Here is a 23,814-nt window from a genome sequence, read left to right as displayed (position 1 = left end):
TTAATTAACTCTAATATAAGGTTTAATTGATAATTTAGTTAGTTGTCTTAATTACTGGCGTAGCTTGTTTATTAGTTTTTAGGTTGAGTTGTTGTTGTTGCTGTTGCTGTCTTTGGAGTGCTGTAAATATTTTGTAAAATGCTAGTTGCCTTTTATGAATTACGAGTAGGTACGAAAAAGGCAGGGAATTAAAAGAAAACATAAAAATTAACTAAGATAAAATTAAATTAAATTAAATTAAATGGTATGAAATAAAGTAAAATAAATTAAATTAGGTATATCTAATAAAACTATTTGATTTATTTATTAAAAACTTAGGTTATAATTAAAACTTCCTATGTAGTGGAATTTAGAGCGATAGCATCGCAGGCCTTCGCTCTTCTTATGTCATAGAGCAGTGGTCGCCAACCCGTCGATCGCGAGCTACCGGTAGCTCGCAAAGGCAATTCTGGTAGCTCGCGCTGCTCACGTTGCAAAAAATCCAAAAGTCTGAAAATCATACCAGTATTAGCAAATTTCAGAAATTTTCATAATAAATAGATAAACAGCGGCAACACTGCGGTATGCGAATGCGGTACTGAACGGCATTATCAACGTTCTGCGTGCAGCGGTTGGGTTAGAGTTCGAAACATTATGGCAAGCAGTAGTAAGAAGGCGAAGACATACCATTTCTATTCGGAATGGGAAGAACAATACTTCTTCACAGAAGTTAAAGGCAAAAGTGTTTGTTTGTTATGTAATACATCTGTGTCAGTTCCTAAAAAAGGAAATATTGAGAGGCATCATAAAACTGTACATTCGAATTTTGAGAAGGCATTCCCGTTAAATTCTGCCACCAGAAAAGAAAAACTGAAACATTTCAAAATCCAGTTAATTGGACAACAGTCAATATTTTTGAAAACAATCGACAAAAATAAGGCTGCAACTGAAGCATCTTATCGTGTTTCCCAGATAATTGCACAAAAGAAAAAACCTTATGAAGAGGGGGAAATCATAAAACAAGCATTTTTGGAAGCTGCAGATTCTTTATTCGCCAACTTTAGAAATAAAGACGAAATAGTGTATATAAAATCTATGCAACTTTCTCCTAATACAGTGATGAGGCGAGTAGAAGTAATGAGCAATGATATTTTTTTACAGTTAAGAAGTGACTTAGATAACTGTATTTATTTTTCACTGCAACTGGATGAATCAACAGATGTAGTTGACACCTCACAGATGGCCATATTTGTCAGGATGGCTTTTAGTGATTTTACAATTAAAGAAGATCTTTTGAAGTTTATTCCACTCAAAGGACATACTACTGGGCTAGAGCTGTTTTCTCATTTAAAAAATCTCGTCTCTTCTGAGAAAATCCCAATATCAAAAATGGTAGGCCTGACAACTGACGGTGCTCCAGCTATGGTGGGTTGTGGTAAGGGGCTCGTGGCGCTATGTCATAAGGATGAAAGTTTTCCACAATTTCTTAGTTACCACTGTATTATATATCAGCAAGCATTATGTGGAAATTTTCTAAACTTGAACAACGTTATGAAACTGGTGGTGAAAATTGTGAACAAGATTAGAGCTCAAGCGTTACAAAGAAGATCATTTAAAACCTTGGCTGATGAAATTGACTGTCAATACGGAGAGCTACTTCTTCACTCTGAAGTGCGATGGTTAAGCAGAGGACGAGTGCTCAAACGTTTCAATGATGTTCTGCCTGCTATACTCCAATTTTTCATAGAACGCGATGAACCGATTCCTGAACTGGAAAATTCGACTTGGCTCAGAGATTTTGGTTTTCTTGTGGACATTACAGAGAAATTAAATGAGCTTAACTTACAGCTTCAAGGCAGGGATAAAGAATTAGCGGAAAAATCGTTTCAAAGGTTTTCAGCAAAATTGCTTTAGTGACGCAATTTATTGTTTCACCCTTCATGGACATTGATATACAACAGTTTGCAACTTGTGTTATGAACAACTTTGTCGAAGACATTGCTGTAACAGAAATGGAACTGATTGCTTTTCAAAGTGACTTGACTTTAAAATCTTTTGAAAATTTTTGAATATTAGTTTTCTTAGATAACCGAAGTGTCCACAGTCAATTATAATTTGTTTCATAGTAGAGGTAATACGAACGGATTGATTGGGACAATGAGTTAGTATTTTTGTATGACATAGCCTTAGGCGCTCAAATTTGATTAAGTCTTGCCTCGTATTTGGTGTTATGAATTTCTTTGGAAACGATTTTTGTATGCTCACATGTTGGGACCAAGCTGATGAATGTATGTATGCAATGTAAGCAAGTCGCTGTAATTGAAATTCTGCGAAGATATTAATATCTAATAAACTAAAAAATATATGAAAATATATAAACATATATGATATAGATTAAAAAAAAGGTAATGTAATGTAACATAAGGTGTGATGAAATAAAATAAAATTTAATTAAACAAAATAAAATCAAATTAAATGAAATAAGATAAAATAAAATAAAAGTTAATACAAAAATTAATTTAAATCAAACATAACAGAATAAAAAATCGATGATTAATAAAATAACAATATAATATTTTATTTAAGATAATAAGATTTGATGAAAAAAAAAAAAAAATAACGTGAAATGAAATTAAAATAAATTGTGAAAATTATTATTTATATTATATTTATATTATATATACCTATATATATTATAGAAATAATGTTATTTTAAAATAAAATAAAATATAATAAAAAATTAAATTGACTTAAATATAATAAAACAACAATTACATTTAATAAAATAAAAAAATATAATATAATATAATAAAATAGGAGAATAGGTGAAATAGAAGGAATTTAATTTAATTAAATATCAGGTCAGTCCATAAGTTCGTGCGTATTTTACCCATAATTTCGCTTTTGTACGATTTTTGCATACACAAAATTATTGGCGGAATATAACGGTACTATTTATATTTTCTTTGATATGTTGTGCATTCAACAAGTGATTTTAATCGCGGATAGAAGCACGTGTTGTTCCAAAAAAAAATGGAATCTTCGATCGCGTATAAGAGGCATATTTTGTATTTTCTAATTTATAAAAGTGGTAAAAATGTAACAACTGCTGTTGCAGAAATAAACACTGTTCGCGGAGAGGATACCGTGAGTGTAAGGACTGCGCAAAAGTGGTTTTCAAAATTCCGATGTGGTAACTGCGACGTGGAGGATGCCCCGCGCGCTGGTCGTCCTGAAGTATTTAACTCCGACGCCTTGCTCGAACTCGTGGAAGCTGAGCCAAATTTGACAGTCGATATGATAGCTCAGAGGTTAAACTCATCGCATGGAACAGTTCACAGACACCTCGTTCAGTTGGGAAAGGTTTCAAAGCTGGAAAATGGGTTCCGCATAGACTTTCCGTCGCCAACCTTCAGCAGAGAGTGAATGTGTGTTCGCAGCTGCTGCCAAGGCTTGAAAATGAAAGTTTTTTGAACCGTATCGTTACTGGTGATAAAAAATAGGTCCTTTACCATGATCCTGTTCGCAAACGCCAATGGTTAGATAAAGATGAAACACCAGAACCGACCCCTAGAGATGGCCTTCACCCCAAGAAGATTTTTCTGTCTATTTGGTGGGATATGGCCGGTACTGAACTTCTGGAACCAAACCAGACGAAAACTACTGATTATTATTCCCATCAGCTATCAAACCTGAATGAGGCACTTAAAAAAGAATCGACCGTTTCCAGTGAATAGACACAAAGTTTTGTTTCACCACGACAGCGCAAGACCTCATACCGCAAAGCAAACATTAGGCAAGCTGAACGAGCTCGGATGGGAGCTAATGCCGCACCCACCATACTCTCCGGATATTGCACCTTGTGATTTTCACCTTTTCCGTCGACTTCAATCCCATAGAGTAACACGAACTACTCCTCAAAAGAAGCTATAAAACGGGATATCGAAGCGTATTTTGGCTCCAAAGACAAACAAATTTTTTGAGCAGCGAATTAATATAAAAATTTGCCTAAACGTTGGGAAGACATTGTAAATAATGAAGGAAAATATATTATTGATTAATAAATACTTTAAACCTCTTTTTTATTAATTTTAAAACCTCCTTTAGAAAATGCACGAACTTATGGACTGACCTGATATTATAATATTAAATAAAATTTAATTCAATTAAGTGTAATAAAACAAAGTTACTATAATAAAACATTGGATGAAATAAAATATAACAAAATAAAATGTAAAGTCAAATAAGTTTAAAATCAAATGAAATAAAATAAAATGAAAAAAAAAATATTAATAAATGAAATTATTAGTATAATAAAAGAAAATGAAATAAAATAAATTAAAATTAAATTAAATTAAATAAAACGAGATAAAATAAATTAAAATTAAATTTAATTAAATAAAACGAAATAAAAACAATTGGGGAATTAAAAAAAAAACTAGTAGTGTAACTAGTTAACAATTTTTGTCTTCAAATGTTATCGATTTTAGATATTTTTTTACAGATTTCGGTTGAGGGAGGCGAGAAACCCGGAATCATATATAATAATAATGAAGCAGTTACTTACTGCTACGTAAGTTCTGTATTCTATCGTATTTGAATGGAATTAGTTACGAGTTTTAATTTCGGTATCGCCCACGGGGACTAATCGACCTTCTTATGAAGATCGAAATTTTTAAGGCCCCGCTCAGGCAGCCACTTGCGTATGACAACTTATCATTCCATGTGTACCTCGAAAGTCAACTAATATGAAGTATATTGCGAGGTTGGGAATCATAAAAGACGGTGTTTCCCAATAGGCTGAACAACTTGAAACTTAAAAGTTATTTCGATTCGGAGGCACAAAACGCGAAGTATTGCAAAAAAGTTCATAAACTCGAATGCGCTAAGCGGAGTCCTGAATGAATACGCCCTTTGGGTGGTGCATATAACAAGTTTTCATTCAAAGAGCGTACGCCGCACACTAAAATAAATATAAAATACACAAACGCTCTCAACAGATACTCCTCGAATGTCGCGCAAATTACTGGGTCACTTCCGTTTGCAATTTAAATAAGTAAAAATAGAAGAATAAAAATACCACAATACAACTAAAAAATCAGTATATTTTTAAAAACGCAACAGATGCAACGGATTTATTGCGTGCAACGCCGAACTTCATCACTAATCGCCATTACTATATACGTATGCATGTGAGCAGCTACTGAACTCCATTAAAATTGAGCTGCAAAAACAAAAACACCTCATTACATTAGGAGCATCTTTAAAAACAACATATCAACTATATTTAAACAACTTCTCGCTCAGTTGAGAGTGTGTGTTTATATGTGTGCACAAGAATGTGATTGCCTCTGAATGGGCGAGCGTGCAAATTACAGTGCTAGCAAGTGAAGCGGCAGACCAACCACTGCTCAACTGGCAATGCCAATGTCGGTGGCAATGATGTGCTGATGATGCTGCTGCTGCTGCTGCGGGTAAGCTAATCTGGCTACTGTCATTTACGAAAATAAAAAGTTGAAACAGGAGCAAATAAAAAACTTAAATGCTGTGATATTTTACTGCAACAGCTGTGCTTCTTTTGTAGCTACCTGACGGTGTGCAGTTGCCACTGCATGTTGCACTTTGCTACTCAAACGCGTCAGTCGGACGGCAGTCATTTAGCCAGTCAGTCAGTCATTGGATGCTGAGTGCCCATTAAAATTACAGCAGCACCACTGGTAAATGTGGATATGTCATGCATGTGCATGCATGCATACATATATACATACCTACATTTAGTATAGATATAAAAAGTAGGGGCTACACTGGTATCGTATCACAGTGGCCGCCACAATCGTGATCAGGCCTCAATGACCTGTTACTAGTTGAAGCAAATCTCTCTTCCGACACTACACTGCATGCTTGCTACCTGACTGGTTGACTGGCTGACTGACTGGCTGACTGCCTGTCCATCTGTCAACCACTTTTAACTGCTTTGTAAACCTACTATTTGCCACATTTTGTTGCTGATGCTGTTAGACTATTTTCCTGCTCGTCTGTTTTTGTTTTGTTCTGACTGAATGGTGTTTATGTGTTCGCCGGAATTAGCCTGGCTGCAGCTACAATTTCCGCCAGTCTCAGTGCACTTGTCAGTGGATTTGACAAATACGCAATTAGAATGCGGAACTGGAGCAGAATACTTGGATGCCTGGGATTTGCGCTAGAAGCGTTAAAGCGTGGGTATGTCGAAGAAATTACTCAAGAACGAAGATCATCCATTTTTGGTTGGATTCATAGTTTTAAATTTAGAGCATTTTTCTAAGCACAAACATGAAACGGTGGTGTTCGTTAGTAGAAGGGTAGCATTTACCTTAGATGGACTTGGTGTTTGTCATTCTGCCTACAGATCCTCGAACGCTTTCGGGGCAATACAATAACTGATTCAAAAATACTAAAAATATAAACTTTTCGTGAATTTCAGATATTTGCACATGCATGCATACATACATATACATATATGCACTAGTGTAGAATATATTCTCAACACTGAGTAAGCCCTAAAATCACAACAAAACACAATACAGAGCATAAATTTAAAGTTACTTGCTCTAAATTTCCAATGACGCAATAAACACCAACAAAATTACTGTGCTGGACAATAACAGAAATAAACAGAGTGATCCTTAAAACCAACTATTTACCAGGTACATACTATGAAGTCAGACTTTCAGCTATTAGTCCATAGATGTCGCTAGGGGTGTTTTTAAACCTTCCTAAATGTCTTGTTTTTTTCGTCTGTCATCTGTAAACAATATTCAGTTCATTGTTTGTTACGTTTCATACAAAAATGTCGCTCTTAAAAATGTCGAATTTCGTGCCTTCAAACTACGATTTGCGGACATCGTGAAACCACTTGTGAAATGCTGCTCTCCCGGTTCAAAAGGAAGTCTTTTTTGCATCGAATCGTTACGGGTGATGAAAAATGGGTGTATTTCTCCAATCCCGATCGTATGGTCCGCCCGTCCACAAGGCAAAAACAACATCCAAACCAAATCGCTTCGGCCGCAAGGCAATGCTGTGTGTTTTCTGGAATAAGCGTGGTATGATTTGGTACGAGCTATTAAAACCAGGTAAAACAGTTGACGATGCACGCTACCAACGACAATTGGCCGATTTGAACAGCGCTATACACTGAAAACGCCCAGAATATGCCGATCGGCATCACAAAGTAATTTTTCTTTATGACAATGCATCGCCACATCGAACAAGAGCGACCCGGGAATTAGTGGAGACGTACGATTGGGAACCGCTGGTGCATGGGGCTTACTCAACACACTTGGCGCCTTCCGATTATCAGTTGTTTGCATCGATGGGCCACGCACTTTCCGAGCAGCGCTTCAATTCTCACGAAGTAGCCAAAAAATGGCTCGATGATTGGTTTACGGCCAAAGACGGCCAATTTTTTTGGCGCGGCATCCACAAATTGCCTGAGAGATGGGAAAAATGTGTCGCTAGCGATGGCTTTTATTTTGAAGATTAAATCTGTAATCATTTTTTGTTAATAAACGTTTGAAATTGAAAAAAACATTCTCATTTCATAGGTATACACCTGGTATACTAAAAATAAAAAGCGAACTCCAGTGAGCTATTGGTCAGAGGCCTATACGCGTATATCTCTCATGAAAACGATAATCCATTCCATGATACTCATGCGTGTATGTACAATTTTTCCATGAAAACTTTTCCAAAAGGGCGTCCGAAACAACCCAGACCTATAAAACGTATGCGAGAACAGTGACCCTGTAGTTTTAGGCACGCAAGTGGCATTGCAGCAACAATTTACTATTTCTTCTGTATACCCTAACTCCACATTTTGTCAGCTCGTTCATGTATGTAAGTATGTACATATTTATGTAACATAAGTATGGCTCAACCAAAAATAGTGTGCATTAAAAATCGCTCCCAGAATTTAAGCCTGCCCTGAAGATAAATATCGAAAGGAAGTTGAAAAGCAAATTGGAAATAATTGTTGAAAGGCGAATAAAAAATCCGGCCAGCATAATGGCCCAGCCAAGCGTTGGATGACAAAATCTCAACCACTTACATATGTATAATGTATATATGTTTCACATAAAGAACTTCGTATCAATCAAAAAAATCATGAACTAAAAAAGAAAACAAAAGTGAACTGAACAGGCTACGACATAAAAACGGCGTCACATGTGTCGCTTATTTTGTACATTCATTTTTGTTTTTGTGCATGTCTAAAACGTAAACACAGATACATATGAATTTTTATATGCTTACCGAAAATTGTATGGCCCTAACCATTCGGCGGTTTTTACATCAGTGCACAGGAGTGTACTAGGGTATATGACTTTACACACATAACGGTTGTTTGGAGCATAAATCCATCATAACGGCATAGGATTCGAAATTTGTGCGTCAAAATGTCAAGAGTGATGAGATGATTTTTTGTAATATGTATATATGTCGGTTTTTCTATCTGTTTAAGAGATAACTTGTGTAAAATTTGGAAAATGATTTGCATATAACGATATTTTCCAAAAAGGCCAAGAAATTATGTTCGGTAACTAGTGAATAGGACTCGCTTAAAATGGCTGCGCCTACGAAGCTTGGTGCGCCTATCACATTTTGACATCGTCTAATGGAAATGCAATGCCTCTAAAGCTCTTATAAAGTAAAAGCCTTTCAGCTTTGAAAAATATTTCGAAAAATGTCAAAATTATAAAACTGGAAACATGCGCTGGGTACATAAAGTTCGGTTACGTCCAGGCTTAAACACTTCTTTACTTACTTTGCGTTATTTTGTTTTTGTAATTTTATACTATCCTTATGTCATTATTGTCGTTCAGAGATTTTTGCCTTGAAATTGAATCTGTTGACCTAAAAACATTCAGCAAGCTTAGAATTCAAAGTAGCAAAAGTTGATGGCGTTTGGTGTGTGTTTGGAAAAATTATATAAAGCGCAATATATTTATTTTCAGAATTCACTTAAATTAAAAAAAAAAAAAAAAAATTACATACCTTCATATCTGCTAATAGAAAACGTTTAATGGCACAATGAGGGTCAGTAAAATTCGTGAGTGTCTTGTCCAAATTTTGCATGTGTTCAATGTTTGTTATTTTTTGTAAATTATTACAATATTTTGGTTTATTATTAAAAACAAAAAAAAAAAAAACAAAAAAAGAACTGATGTAATCGCAGCTATAAAAAAGTTAAAAAATTTCAAAAATTAAATGGCAAGATTTTTTTTTAATTTAACTTTCTTTTGCATTCTGTCTACATAAAAATATAATTCACAGAAGACCTTTTACGGATATTGGAATTCATTTAAAAAGTGACTTTGATTTAAGTATTAAAAGTATTTTTCCTGCGAAATATTCTTTCTAGTAAACAAATTTAACATTTTATAGATTGCTCTTAGATAAGCTCGATCGACTTTGGTGATTTTACGGGCACGGCATAAACGAAACGATCTACGACTATATCCTTGCGGCAAATATTGTCCAAGCCATTCGAGAGATAGAACCAGAAACCGTCCACAAGCTCTTGGAAAATTCAATAGGCTGGATAGACAATCGTGATCGGATATTTACTCTTTCCGATAAAGTAAAATTTAGTGAAAAATATTTAAGGCATTATTGAAAAGTAATCAGCTGAGGCCAACAGCACGTGTGTGTCTTTATGTATGTAGATTATTGCCCATTATAACTATAAAATAATTCCTACTTTTAAGAATTATTTAATTATATCTTATTAAATTTTATTACTTGTTTGGCTCTACTAAAAAATTCCGACTTTTAGCATCAGGTCTCATCTAATGGTTTTTCTTCTTCTTCCTCTCTCCCACAGATGCATGTGTCCTGGCGGCTACACCGGCAAGAATTGCGAGTCGAAATACATTCCATGTTCGCCATCACCTTGTCAGAATGGAGGCACATGTCGTATATCGAGTGGCCTAATGTACGAGTGCAAATGCCCACTTGGTAAGTGCCTTTTAAATGTACTAACAAATATATATATGTATATGCGTTTATTACGCGTTTCCCTTCGCCCCCTTGTCACATTACAAACGCATAAACTGTTTTCTTTATAATTTCCACAATGAAGTTAATGTCATTGCATTAAATTGAGCCATGCAACAAGCGAACGCGGGGCATTCAGCAGCACGGCGGCTCACCTAAGTGGCATTGCGCATCGAGTTGCGCAATTTCATGCGACTAATTGCCGCTAATCTCCGCCTTAAAAGTATCACTGCCAAGCAAAACGACAAAAAATAAATATTTATTTGTAGTTGGTTGTTTAACCAGAAAAGCCAAAGCTGACGCGTAGCAGGCAAATTGCCGACACCGACTTAAGTCAAGTCATCCGATAGCAGCGGTGGTGTTGGTTGCTTGCTTGCTACCTTCTCCGACTATCCACAAATGATTAGCTGAATCGCTTAGTGCGTTCTATTCGCACTACGTTGCTTTTTTCCTTTCCCGCTTCACCTCTTTTTATGCGTGTTTTAATTGAGATAACGCTGAGCAGGCGGAATGGTTCATCAGCGCGCCACCAACAAACTGCTTCAGTTACCGTGTACTTCTTGTGCAACGACTTCAACTCTCCCCAGTGACCGCCTTGCTGCAGTCGCTTAAGTGCAAGCAGTTGTAGTTGTACTAGGCAATCAAAACAATATGCACCTGGCCGCCAAGTTACTTGCTGGCGGTGCGAATCGTCAAGTCATCGCAACTTTTGCTAAATAGAATTTGCTGCGGGGAAACCAGTTTTTAAATATTTTCTTTTGTTTATTTTTTGTAAGTAAAATTCCATAGAATTACATTCTTGGCTAATATTTAGCGAATGAGTGACGAGTCAAGGAGTTGACGGCATCGTTTAAGTAATTGGTGGAAATGTTGTTAGATAATTCCACCTATGTAAGGCTGGATATTTTGAAACCGATGTGTGACGTCTTAAGCGTATCAAATAGTGGAAGCGAATGTATAAGACGAAGTGTTGTATAACTATTTTTAATGCTATACTTAGTCCATGCAACTATTTTTTATATCTAGTTAAAGTACGGCGTTTTAGTACTCGGACTTTACCATAATTTTTTTCCCCCCTCTTATGATTTAGTCTCTGAATAAAAGGAAATTCAATACTATTTTTATTCTACTCGACAAAAATTTAACACAATTTCTTACAGTTGAGCGATTCCATATGAAATGATCCAAGTGCAAGGTGACACAAAATTAGTCGTCCAATTTTGTTTTTGAATAACTTTTTTAATATAAATAAAAAACGATTTTGAATAATGGAAATGTTTATTTTGACCTTTACGCACTCTATTGCTGTTGTCTGTTTGAATACTTCAGCTGTATAGTGCGCAAGTTTCAAATATGATTGAGGTACGACGCCATTTATAAATTATAAATTATTATAAATTTTCCGATAGAGTGACTAATTTTGCGCCAACTTGTATTTTGAACATGGGCTTAAATTTTTCTGAAAATTAGTTCATTTGTAGGTTTGAGTGTAATTAGAAGAAACCTAATAAATTAAAACAAAAATTAATACTTTTGAGGCATGTTGGCGTGGTGTTGTTTAAAGCTCAGTTCTTTTTACAATAAATTTTTTGAAATTTTAAATTTTCCCTTAGAATAAAATATATATTACTTGAGCCACTTCACATGAAATCACTCAGTGTTTTTTATTTTATTTCTGAAGTCATTCTAAAACTTAAGCTACATTGCATAGTATCGAGTCTGGGGAGTTCAGAAAATTCAAAATTTTTACAAATCTTAAGTGCAAAATTTAAACAACAGATATCGAGCTCTTTAAAATATCGAGCTATTTCAGAAAAGACGATGAAATATAAGGAGGGCAAATAGGGCGAAGCATTTAAGCGTAGAAAGGAAGGATTCTAGGTGCGCCAGGGTGATTACTACTCCCAACGAATCCCAAACAACTCAGTTATTACGGGATGGGCTCGTAATTGTACAGACGCAATTTTAGCGGTTAATGTGCTTCCTATTCCCAAGTGAATAAGAAAAAGAAATTCTCCTATATTGCCTATACTCTGACAAAGCGTTCAAATATGCAGTAAGATTTTGACTTTCTGTTGGATTATAAGCAATTTTTTTAGTTTTTATTTAGTTAGCAATCGACTATTCTGAACTACAGTGGAAAACGATATATAATTTTGTACACTTTATTATAATTTATTTTGCATCATAAGCTCACTCATCAGATTCTGAACGCAGCAGTGACATAGAAACCATATTAGTAGCATATATTGGCGATCTCTCATCTCTCAGTTGAAAAGGTTGGTCACATCCCTCCATTGTAATAAATAATTAAAGCTCGAACATATTATATAACGGAAATTATTTCCAAAAGCTAAAAACGCCAACAAAAATAAGGATGCAAAAAATAACTTAATTTAATCTGTTCTGGGAACACTTTCTCTTAACCTTAATCTATATTGGTAGCACAGCTATTAGTAAAAGCCTGTGAATTTATTTCTTCTCTTGTTATTTAACCGCCGTATATGAATTGGAATAATAGGCGCAATCTGGAATGTGATGAAACAGAGAAGCACTGGCGCGAGTGTTAGTGCAAGTAGTATAGGTTTTGGAAAATTAGAGAGTTATGGTTATGAAATTGAAGCGAGGATCAAGGATACTTCAACCACGCTTTGCTAGCAAAAATCTGTGTTTAACTTTTTTAAGTATATGTTTTTACAAAGTCATAGCGCATCACTGCTTTGGGATCAATTGTCAATTTACCATGAAACCATGAACAAATAAATTAACAAGTCCTCCCGCTTGTGCGCCTTCAATCCTTCTATTATATCGAAATATAAATATAAATAAATATTCACAAAAACATCTTACATCTTAATTAACTTAACAACATCTGTCGTCTGGCCTTCTCCAACAATATTGGCAAAACTTCCACGGCATATCTTTGCATTATTACGATTATAATTACCATTATCATTACGCCACTTCAATTACTTAATTGTCAGCATCCTTTTGACTGGCAGAAAGAAGCGCCAGCAATTAACTGCTAAATAATTACGTAATGGAAGTGTGAAAATGTGACAGCACAGCTTTGAAATAACTCACTAAACAGAAATGAAGAAAAAACACGCGTATACCTACTCGTACACGTACACCTCATGCCTACTCTTAAGTGTGCAACGCGGCTGCCACAGTTTTTTATAGTGACAGACAAACGTCGGACTTTCTGTGGCTTCCAACAGATCGTCGGCACACAACTAATTGAGTTATTATTGTAAATTGAATTTATATTAATAATTGCGTACACTTGAGAATTCACGTTGGTATTTACAGCTGTGATCAGCGTTATTTCAAAAATGTGTAACTATCAACGGTACAATACAAACGAGTATTCGGTAAGCGCGCGCGACCAGCGGTAATCATTTGGCATTTCTGATCGAATGTGGTGACCATGATCTCGAGACACTAGAACCAATATACTGAGAGTAAAATGTGCTCGATAGTGAAATGGATTTTTCGTAATTAAAACCAGAAGTAGGCGCTCACATACAGTACTGTGCAAATGTTAAGTAATCTTTTCTGTTAAATCATTATTATTAACTTTTTCAAAATATGTATGGAATACGAAGGTGTGGCAATTGAAGAACGAAACTGACGCTGCTATAAAAATATAAATAAACACCCATCATTGGTTGTTTGGCCGAGCTTATTCTCCTATATATGGGGCGAGTCTTGATGTTTTCCACAAGTGAAGGAATCTATAATTTAAGCCGGCGCTTTGCGATTGTCTAACGATGAACGACAGCTATTACGAGGGGTGCCTTTTATATTTTGGGATTAGAGAACAAAACAAATTTTAATCATCGAAAATTACTTTATTGTTTTTCAAAATATTCTCCATGAAGATCTATACACTTTTGCATGCGTTTGAACCAATTGTCGAAGCACTTTTGCCACTCTGAATGAGGTACCTCCAAAACATGCATTCTGAATGCCGCAACCGCTTCTTCAGGTGTCGAAAAACGTTGACCTCTCAGTTTGTTTTTCACGTACGGGAATAAAAATAAGTCATTCGGTGCCAAGTTAGGACTATACGGCGGATGACCCATTAATTCGATGTTTTGGGTGCTCAAAAATGCAGTTGTTTGAGCCGATGTGTGAGAGCTCGCATTGTCCTGGTGAAGAGTGATCCGTCTTTGGCGATTGGTTTTCATAATTTCTTGGAAGACAACTGGCAAACAAATGGTTGTGTACCACTCATAATTTACTGTTCTGCGTTGTTCTAGTGGTACCGTTGCGACATGTCCAGTTTTTCCGAAAAAACAGGTGACCATTTGCTTGGAAGTGCTTCGTGCGCGAACAACTTTTGTTGGATTTGGCTCATCTTGAAACACCCATACAGTCGACTGCTGTTTACTTTCGGGCTCATACGCGTAAATCCATGATTCGTCACCTGTCACGATGTCATAGACGTGTTTCGAAGCCCCGTGATCGTATTTTTTGAGCATTTCCTTCGACCAATCGACACGAGCCTTTGAGCGATTGACAAATTGACCGCCAGGTGGTACGTGGACTGTCAATTCCTCTACCAGTATGTTGAAATGGGCCATCATCCATGAAACTTTGAAAAAAAAAACGATACTGAAACTTATGATTTATTGAAAGTTTAAGGCAATAAATATCTAGCGCGAGTTATTGTTTCTGAGTGGTTTAAGCATTATCAAAATGGCCGAAAATACCTTTGAAAATGATGCACGCCCGGTTCGCCTTCTCACTTCAAAAGTGGATGGAAATATCGAAGGAGATGGAAATCTGATTTGATGTAACCGGCAGTTAAGGTCTAACTATTAGTTAACATTACTACATTCACATTCTTGCTGAATAAGAAACAACCACCCGAATTGTAGAACAACAAGTTATGAGATCTCCACCAAGATCTCAGCTCATCAGCTCGTTCCGCATTATTTGTCAGTAGTAGCTTATATGCTTATAGAACAAGTACAATATTCCAGTTTTAGGTCATACGCCATTATTCGTCGAACTTTGTGCAGTTTGACTTATTTTTGGTTTTCCAGAATGAAATTCACATTAAAAATAACTAAGATATGAGTACACAACAAGAAAAGAGGAATATATTTGTGTCTCGCTGCTTAGCATCCACAACACATAAATAAATATTTAGTTTAAAAAGTAGATACAAGCTAATATTTAGCTTAGAAAAAAGTGTAGCATAATCTAGCCACAATACTGTATACGTATATGTACATATATGTATGTATATGTATATTGTGTGCAAATTTCTAAGCTAATAAGCTTAACATACTAAATATCTGTCTGATCCGTTCTACATGTATCGCTTGTCGATCAGCTTCAAATGGTATTAACTTTATTCTGTGTGATTTTTTAACTTTGTTTGCTTGTCTCACTAAAAGCGTGAGTGCATTCAACGGGTATTGAGTTGAAGGTGTGGCCACTGTAAATCCTGTTTTAGTGCGAATTACAATTGGACAGTTGCACGCCATTTGAATAATGCACACGCGATCGTGCCTCACCCTCATACGAATCACCTTGAAATCAAATCATATACTTTAAGCTGTTCGAAAGTGTTTCAATCCCTAGAAGGAAAACGTAACACTACTAGTACAAATTTGTCAATTGTGAACCACTTTGTTACTCATGTCGTCAGTAGCGACATCTGTCTTTAAAATATGTTCAAAACCAAAGAGTAAACGGAGATAATATGGAGCCCTTATCGAATATTTTAATGCAGTCCGTTAGTTAGGATCGAAAGCTCCACATATAATGTAATATAAAAGCGAACGATGAGAAAACAATTGTAAACTATGGCAAATTTTGAACGTTCAACAGGGAAGCATTTAAACAAAGAACTTTCAACAGCCTTCTGTGGGAAGTTAAGCCAGGAGGGCTTTGTTGTAGAAGTCCATTCGCAAATGCCGACTGGCTATATAAAGGGTGATTTTTTAAGAGCTATAGGAAGGTTTTTCAAAAGAACACACGTAAAATTCAGAAAAATGCATGAAATTTTTATTTAAATCGATAGTACAATCCATATAATTTAATGTTTGAAGATGATTTAATGCAAATGTTGACCGCGACTGCGCTTCAAATGGTCCATCCATCCGCTTAGTCCAATTTTGTCATACTCTTTCTAATTTTTCGGCCGGTATCTCACATATAAATGCTTTAATTTTGTCTTCCAATGCGTTAATTGAAGCAGGCTTGTCTGCATAGACATGAGCTTTAACATAGCCCTACAAAAAATAATCTTAAGGCGTTATATCGCACGATCTGTGTGGCCAATTGACAGGTCCCGAACGTGAAATGAAATGTTCACCGAACTCGCCTCTCACCAAGTCCATTGTTACGTGTGCTGTGTGGCATGTGGCACCATCTTGCTGAAACCACATGCCATGCAAGTCAAGCTCATGCATTTTGGGCAAAAAAAAGTTGGATATCATTTCACGTTAGCACTCATCATTCACAGTTACGTTACGATTCGCAGCATCTTTGAAGAAGTACGGTCCAATGATAACTCCAGCCTATAAACCGCACCAAACTGTGACCTTTTCTGGATACTTTGGTAGATCTTGCAATTCTTCTGGCTGATCCTCACTCCAAAATCGACAATTCTGCTTATTTACGTACCCATTGATCCAAATGTGAGCCTCATCACTGAACACAATTTTTCGATAAAAAAGTGGATCTTAAACTTTCTTAACAGAACACGCATTTTTATAATAAAATGCAATGTTTTGCAAGCGTTGTTCGTTTGTAAGACGATTCATGGTTAAATTATAGACCAAACTGAAGATGTTTGACAGTGAAACAAAACACGAAACGTGCGTCAGCTGTCTAAACCAACTGTTTAAAAAGATAATAGCTAAAAAATCACAAGTTATTTAAAACATAAGTGTATCGTATTTTGTTCAACTCCCTCCCACATTTTACAGTCTATAGTATTATTTTAACGGCATTTTGCACGTTCCTGCAACAATTCCGTAATTCCGCAATTCTTTAACGATGCGATCTAACCTATGTAGATAAACTCCTTATTGCCAGGGTTTCCCAAAATAAATAAAAGTGAAAATATTAACTCTTGTCCTTTAAATTAAAAGTATTATTTCTTCTTGCCCCCCTTTCCCCCCTTGTCATTTGAGATGAGCACCAAATTTACCAATTCAAATTTTGCACAAAAAGCATTCCTAAAAATAAATATTCGGCTTGTTTTTCTTGTTGACATTCTAATTGCAATTGTAATTGCATTGAATTTCCCAGAAAGGTGGTGGTGGCAATAACGGCACATAATAATTCTATTCTAATCGCAACGACGAAGCCAACCCAAGTACTGACTCTATTATAAACGTTCATATTAGACTGCTTTGACGTTGCATGAATGAGCCAGCGGCCGGTTGGGGTTATGCGCAATCGCGCAGTGTACAATGATAACATCATTTTTCGCGTCAATTTCAAAATAACCCATTTATCTGTTTGAACTCATTCGGTGACTTAGCGGCACACAGCTGCAGTGCGCAGCGCTGCGCCTCCCACAGTGCATTCGACCGCGCGACCACGCGAAATCGTGATGCACGCGCCAAGCTCAAGACTTTTAAACTCACCGTTGCCACCAAAAACATAAAATACCACATCCGCACCAGTTGATTTGCAGTAACCCGCATAGTCGGCATGCCACAAACTAACGCTCGATTGCCGCGTTCAATCAAGCGGCGAATATATTTTGCGGCTGTCTAATTCTCCAACTCTCCCACTCTCTCAATCCATCTGCTATACTCCCTGTCGTTCTCTTTGCACTCCACCGTGACTAAGTTGAAAATTAATGCCGTCGTAGGCAGAAACCTGCTCACCGCGCTTCATTGCAACCGCATTTGAGCTATTAAGTGCTCATCTTCTTTCTTCTTTTTCTTCCCTACCGCTTCGAGCTTTTGGTATGCCAATTTTATTTTTCAATTCCAATTGTAATTGTAATGCCAACAATTCCCGCAGCTATGCAAATGCTCTTGATGTATAGAAGACTATTTGTGGTTGTTTGAGGGAGGGGAGAAGACGACGGGGGCGTGGACGGCGTGAAGTCAAATCAGTCAGCGCAGTCTAGACTTCACCTTGATTGTTTTCGTTTCTCATTTAGGTTTTCCTATTTGCATATTTGTGGTGCTTTCGGTATTGTTTTTTCTTCATTGCAACTCTGCAGCCGCAAGGTAACCTTGCCTTGCCTCTGGTGAGCTGATAACAACTTAGCGGAAATTAAAGGAAGTTTTCCAGCTCTAAAATTGAGGTTTCCATACATTTCCGCAGAACATCGGGATCAAGAATGCAGATGCCAGAGATCAACGAACGAGTGGATCGCTACTTTGTGCAACGATAATGAAAAATCGAAAAAAAAATATTTAACTTACACACAGTTAGTTTCTTATTACTTCGCCGCACAACCTTCCAGATTTGTGCTTCTGAGCTCTTACACTGTTGGTATCGTCAGTTCAGAAACAATATCCGGCATTATTTACACTGTGAAGCGTGTATATGCACGTAAGAACAGCCAAAGCTACCATTGGCTCAGGCATTCAGCAAAATCAGAGGAAGTTAGATATTCTTTCTGAACTATCTGATATCTCAATGAAATTGGGCACGATGCTACCGATTTTCAGTTTTGTCAAATGCTTCAGTACTGGGCAATAAAATGACTTCAGAGGGATAAATAAGATAAACGAGAACACGATAACATAAGCGGATCCATCACGGAGGAAGGTGCAAAGGCAGATGTCTATGTACCGGGGAAAATATACTCGAATAAAAGTATATTTCAAGCGAAAGTCTACTCAATGGAAAACTGCGCGGAACTATGATAACAGAAGCATATCTATCCATACTGATACCTAGGCAGCAATCAAGGCTCTCAACTCTTGCCAGGTTACGTCAAAACTGATGGTGGAATGCCTTGATAAGCTGAATATCTTAGGCCAGAAAAATCAATTACCAGAAAACAAGAATCACAATTATTCCAACCCTGAATATCCTTTGCGTGACAACCTAAAGTAATCTCCTCCAATAAGGATTATGTACGTACATATGGTCGAGATTCTTCCCCTATTTGTGATGGACGTCTTTTCTACAAATAGAGAAACTTACAGTTTTATACCGACTCCGAACGGCAAATAGCTTTCTTATGAGACAGAAAACACTCACACATTTGCCATTGTCTGCGAAGAGACGGCCGCTATCTGAAAAAACATTTTCTTTTATTTGGTATTTCATGCACGAGGATTCGAACCAGTGCACTCTCGAATGGTAGTCACACACCAATCCATTTGGATTTGGTGGCCTCCCAATAAGGATTAGTCTTACTAGTAATAATTAACGTTTAACATTACAATACCAACAAGCTGTACACATGCCACTGAAAAGTTTCTTATTGGCGAGTGGCTCCGAGAAAAGAATGTCGCAGAAATTCCTTAGGCATTTCGTTTATTCCGCCTAGTTTTCGATTATGAATAGTAATTTTGCTACGGCGAAGTTCGAATCCCATATTAATAGGGATAAGTCTCCAAGTGTATTTCTGCCATGAAAAGCATTTCACTTGTAGGTCCCCACTAACTGCAGCTGATCTGGACCAAATACCTGTAAAGAATATACAAGCAAGTTTAGTTCACGGTGTACAGAATACTAAAGGTGTCGCCTTCCCAAAATTGCTACACTCTGTTTTTGAAAATTTGGGCGAGATCAAAGGGCGCAAATTTGTTTTATATCCTTCTTGAGTCTCGTTTGGTTCGGTCTTTATGTTTCAGTATGTTTGATTTCAAGAATTATCTGTACTAACTAATTTAATATTTATTCAAACAATGCACTCACTTTGATTTCCTGCATCCAATATTCCCTCACATCAAAAACTTTACTTCACACTTTCAATTGCTTCACAACCTTTGTTGCCAATCACGAGCCAATCCAAGTTGAGCCAAAGCAATAATCAAGTTGGCAGCTGAATTCCGGCAGAGACTCATCAACATTCATCACTAACAGCATCTACAAACCCAAAGCAAAAATATTGAAGCAAAACCAAAGGTGCCGAACAACAGAGCAACGACAAATACTCGTAGAGGATGAGACATGCAGCCCGGAAGATGAGGGAAGTAATGAGTAGAGAAAGGTGATCAATCCGTTTGACTACACTCCATTCCGTATGATTCGGTTCGATTTAGTTGCTGTCGATTGGAATGGCTGCGAGCTGCTGCTGCCGACTAACCTATTGTGTTGGCGTTTGAACGCCGATACTTGGCAAGACGCTGATGGTGGCATGTTGCATTGTCAGCAACAGCATCAGCAGCATTTGCCGCATGACCTCCTTAGGGCGTAACTGTGGTGGGAGCGTCGGTCGCTTCCTTGCGCATTGTCTATCTGACTGACTGCCTGCCCGCATGCCAACCCGCTTGCCCCTACTATAAACATTCATTATGAATTTCGCATAGTTGCATACAAATACTCAGTTTGCTTACAGCATTTAATGAGTGGACATGATTTTATTTATTTGTAATTTACTCGTTTTGCATTCAACTTTTTTGTGTAATGGTGATTATGAGTTCATGCTATTGTTGTTGTTGGCATTTGGAAACGACTTTTTGTTGCAGCGCGCGAGCGCCTTTTGAGACTAATTTGTTGCCGCTGCTTTGTTGCTGTGTTGCGCCATACATGCAACTTTTAATGCTTCTTTGCATTTCACGTTTTGCTTTTGCTCGTTTTTGGGTTTTCTTTCGCTTATTACTTATCAAAGAGAATGTGAAGTCCCCGAGGTAACAGGGATGTAAAAATTTTACAATCGGGATTATGGCTTTTCAACAGTCAGCTATCGAAGCTTCACAGCAGCCGCAGTGGAAGTGAAATGCAACGCTGATCGGTCTGATGGGTTCCCATGATTATTGGTCATTTGCTGCTACTCTTACTCGCCTCTTACTCGAATATTGTTTTGGTGATTGTAATTTCTTTTTGTTTTCTTTTTTGTTTGTGTTTTGTGTCTTAATGTGTTTTTGCAATCAACATTTCCACGATATATTTTAACCTACTCACAGCGCGACCAAACCTGACATGTGGATTTTGCCAGAAAGAACGTGTTGAAAAGTTTTTGCTATCAAATTATAGTTCTTGTGGATTTTTCGTTGCATTCTTTCCTTTTTAAATTGCCAATTTGTTTATTCTGTATATGAATTACATTTATCAAAGTGGTTGCTTTATGAAGTATTGTTATTTTTATTGATTTCTCTCTTTTACTATCGCTTTTTGCACTACTGTCGGTCTCTTAGAACTTTGCTTAGTAATTTTCTTACTGTGATTTGATTTTTGACCACCAAGCCTCATTTAAGTTGAAATTAGTTATAGCCGTAGAATGCAATATAAACAAAAATGTATATGTGAATGCATATGTATTATGTTGCTTGCTAACAATTGCTGTGATTTTAAATGAGTATGAATATATATACATTAGGGCGGGTAAATTTTTTTTCGCCATCGCATTGAGGGTTCGAAATTGACATTGTTTTCTGTTTTTACAATTTTATGTAGAATCCGAATCTGCTAGGAACGGTGTCGAGAAAAATGGATCCAAACCAATTGACCCACCCTAATGTGCATATATTTGTAGGTATTTTTAAAATTATTGCAGATTTGTTATTAAAATTACTTCTCATTATAAAATAACAATAAAATAGTACAAAAATTCGTCTGGTTCATCCCCATAGTGAGGTAGTAGTAAGAGCGGAGAAATCTATGAGGTTAGAAGAAAAGGTGTATTTTTTTCGCTCAATTTCTTTATGAATGGCAGCTTTAGAACCTGGTCTTGATGTGAGGCCTACTTGTGATCTGGTAAAAATTTTATGATAAAGAAAATTAAATGTATATAAGAACAGAAATGACAGATTGTAGCATCAACTAGTAGCGCTTCTTTCTATTAAGTCTGGCCTACTAAAGATCAAAATGAAAAAAATCACCAGTTTGCATATAAGCAGCTATTCCCATATCCTCGTTCACACACATTTACATTTTCTATGAAGAATAATAATGGCTAAGGGTTAATGGTAGTAAAGGAATAAGCCTTTAGCAATGCGACCATATTGATCTATTGTGCACCCTATGCTGTCTATTAACTGTTAAGTATGCTTATGAATTGTACCAGCTCCTTCTGAGGGAGTGATTGAAGGTCTTCATCTGTAAGCATGAACTTGTTTAAAACCCTTTTCCTTCTATGATGCGTCAACCCCGGACATTCGATGATGAGATGTTCTATGGACTTCTCATCTTCGCAGGAAAATCTGCAGGTGCTGGTGTTAGTTATGTCTAATGTACGTAAGTGTTTGTTGCAGGTGAAGTGACCCGTGAGGGCGACTGTGAGAGTGCGAATGCTTTTTTTGTTTAACGTGAGGGCCATGTTAGCTCTTTTAGCATTGAAACTTAGGAACTCTTAGGAAGTAATAGAATACAAGATTGCGTCGAAAACTAAACTGTGTCATGACGTAATTGTAGAAGAAATGCGTGATATAACTAAGAAAATATGATCAAAATAGCCAAGTTTTATAAATAAAAATTTATAGGTAGGCTAAGTTTATGTAAACAAGGTCGACAAAAACTTTTTTTTTTGGTCCCCTGTATTAGGTCCTAAACTCTGATGCTCGACCCCGAAAAACAATAAATTATCTATTTTAGCTTGTAAGTTTTGCCTTTGTATGTTTTACGCCGATAAGGAGGCATAAGCAAATTACTAAAAATGTCTTTTAGACTTAATTTTTATTATTTTACATTTTTATGCTATTGTTAATCAATACTCTTGAATTGTAAAAACTCCAATGTTCAGCAAAAATTCTCCTGATTGTATTTTATAATAAAACTATGAAAACTTCTCTTATTTTTCTTGAACAAAAGAATATGTTTTCCTCTATTAGTAACGTAAAAGCAACCGCAATTTCACATTCTGAAACTAGACTCAAAAACCAAAGTGTTTACCAGAGTAATAGAAAATATAATAAAAAAACGCAAACAAAGCTCTAAAATGACGCCAGCTCACCACCGAAATCTGGCAAGTACACTAAGAGCCATGAAGTACTCCGACAATTCTTTTCTCTCTGTTTTCTTTCGTGTTCCCTCTAACCTTTCCCATAGTGTAATGTAGTAATAGGCCCCTTCGATATGCCGAGCAAGTGGCGAATAGATGTAGCAACTGGTATAAATAGACGCATGTTGGTAGCGCTGGAAAAGAGCTGCCAAATATTACACTGGTTTGGAGGCAATTAATGAGTAATAGTAAGACCACGTTCATGTAGGTAAACATTTGTTGCTTCAACTACAGGTAAACATTTGTTGTGATGCTCGTGCCCTGTCCACACCCTTTGTTCTTCTCAATGTTGTTATTGGCTGTAGACAAAAAACTAAAAATTCCAAGGTATATGAACATGATGGGCGACACCCAAAAGAGAATTCGCAATGTTGAAGCAACAAAAGTCTCCTTGTATGAGCGCGGTCTAATGAAACTTTCCTAATATCAGAAAAGAGAGTTGGCAGGATTTAAAATATGTAGTAGGTTATACTAGTTTTATGAGATATAACCATACTCGCTAGTGGCGAATCTTGCACAATAACTTTGTTGTGGTTTTCACATGCAAATTTTCATTAAGTGAACAGAGCCCAAACATAGCGACCAGAGAAGTTGCGAGTCAAAGGCGCTTAATATATTGAGATGGCTGTAACTTAACCTGACTTTTTTTTACTGATCTGTTCCAGTCATCAATAAATTTAGGGATCTTCCATACTACTTTT

The 23,814-nt window shown here is 36.5% G+C and overlaps 1 protein-coding gene across 1 annotated transcript in view; it reads left to right on the top strand.

Moving 5' to 3' along the window:
• The window catches only part of LOC128858469 (neurogenic locus Notch protein), a 214,956-nt gene that overhangs the window by 150,524 nt on the left and 40,618 nt on the right, over positions 1–23,814 (top strand). Inside the window, exon 5 of the mRNA XM_054094773.1 lies at positions 9,836–9,969. Within this exon, the coding sequence (XP_053950748.1) occupies positions 9,836–9,969 (134 nt within the window). The remainder of the gene's footprint in view (positions 1–9,835; positions 9,970–23,814) is intronic.

Source organism: Anastrepha ludens, chromosome 3 (assembly GCF_028408465.1).
Source record: "Anastrepha ludens isolate Willacy chromosome 3, idAnaLude1.1, whole genome shotgun sequence".
In the NCBI taxonomy this organism is placed as follows: Eukaryota; Metazoa; Arthropoda; class Insecta; order Diptera; family Tephritidae; genus Anastrepha; species Anastrepha ludens.
The sequence above is the reverse complement of the archived record's forward strand: the minus strand, read 5'-3'. Positions and strand labels throughout refer to the sequence as shown.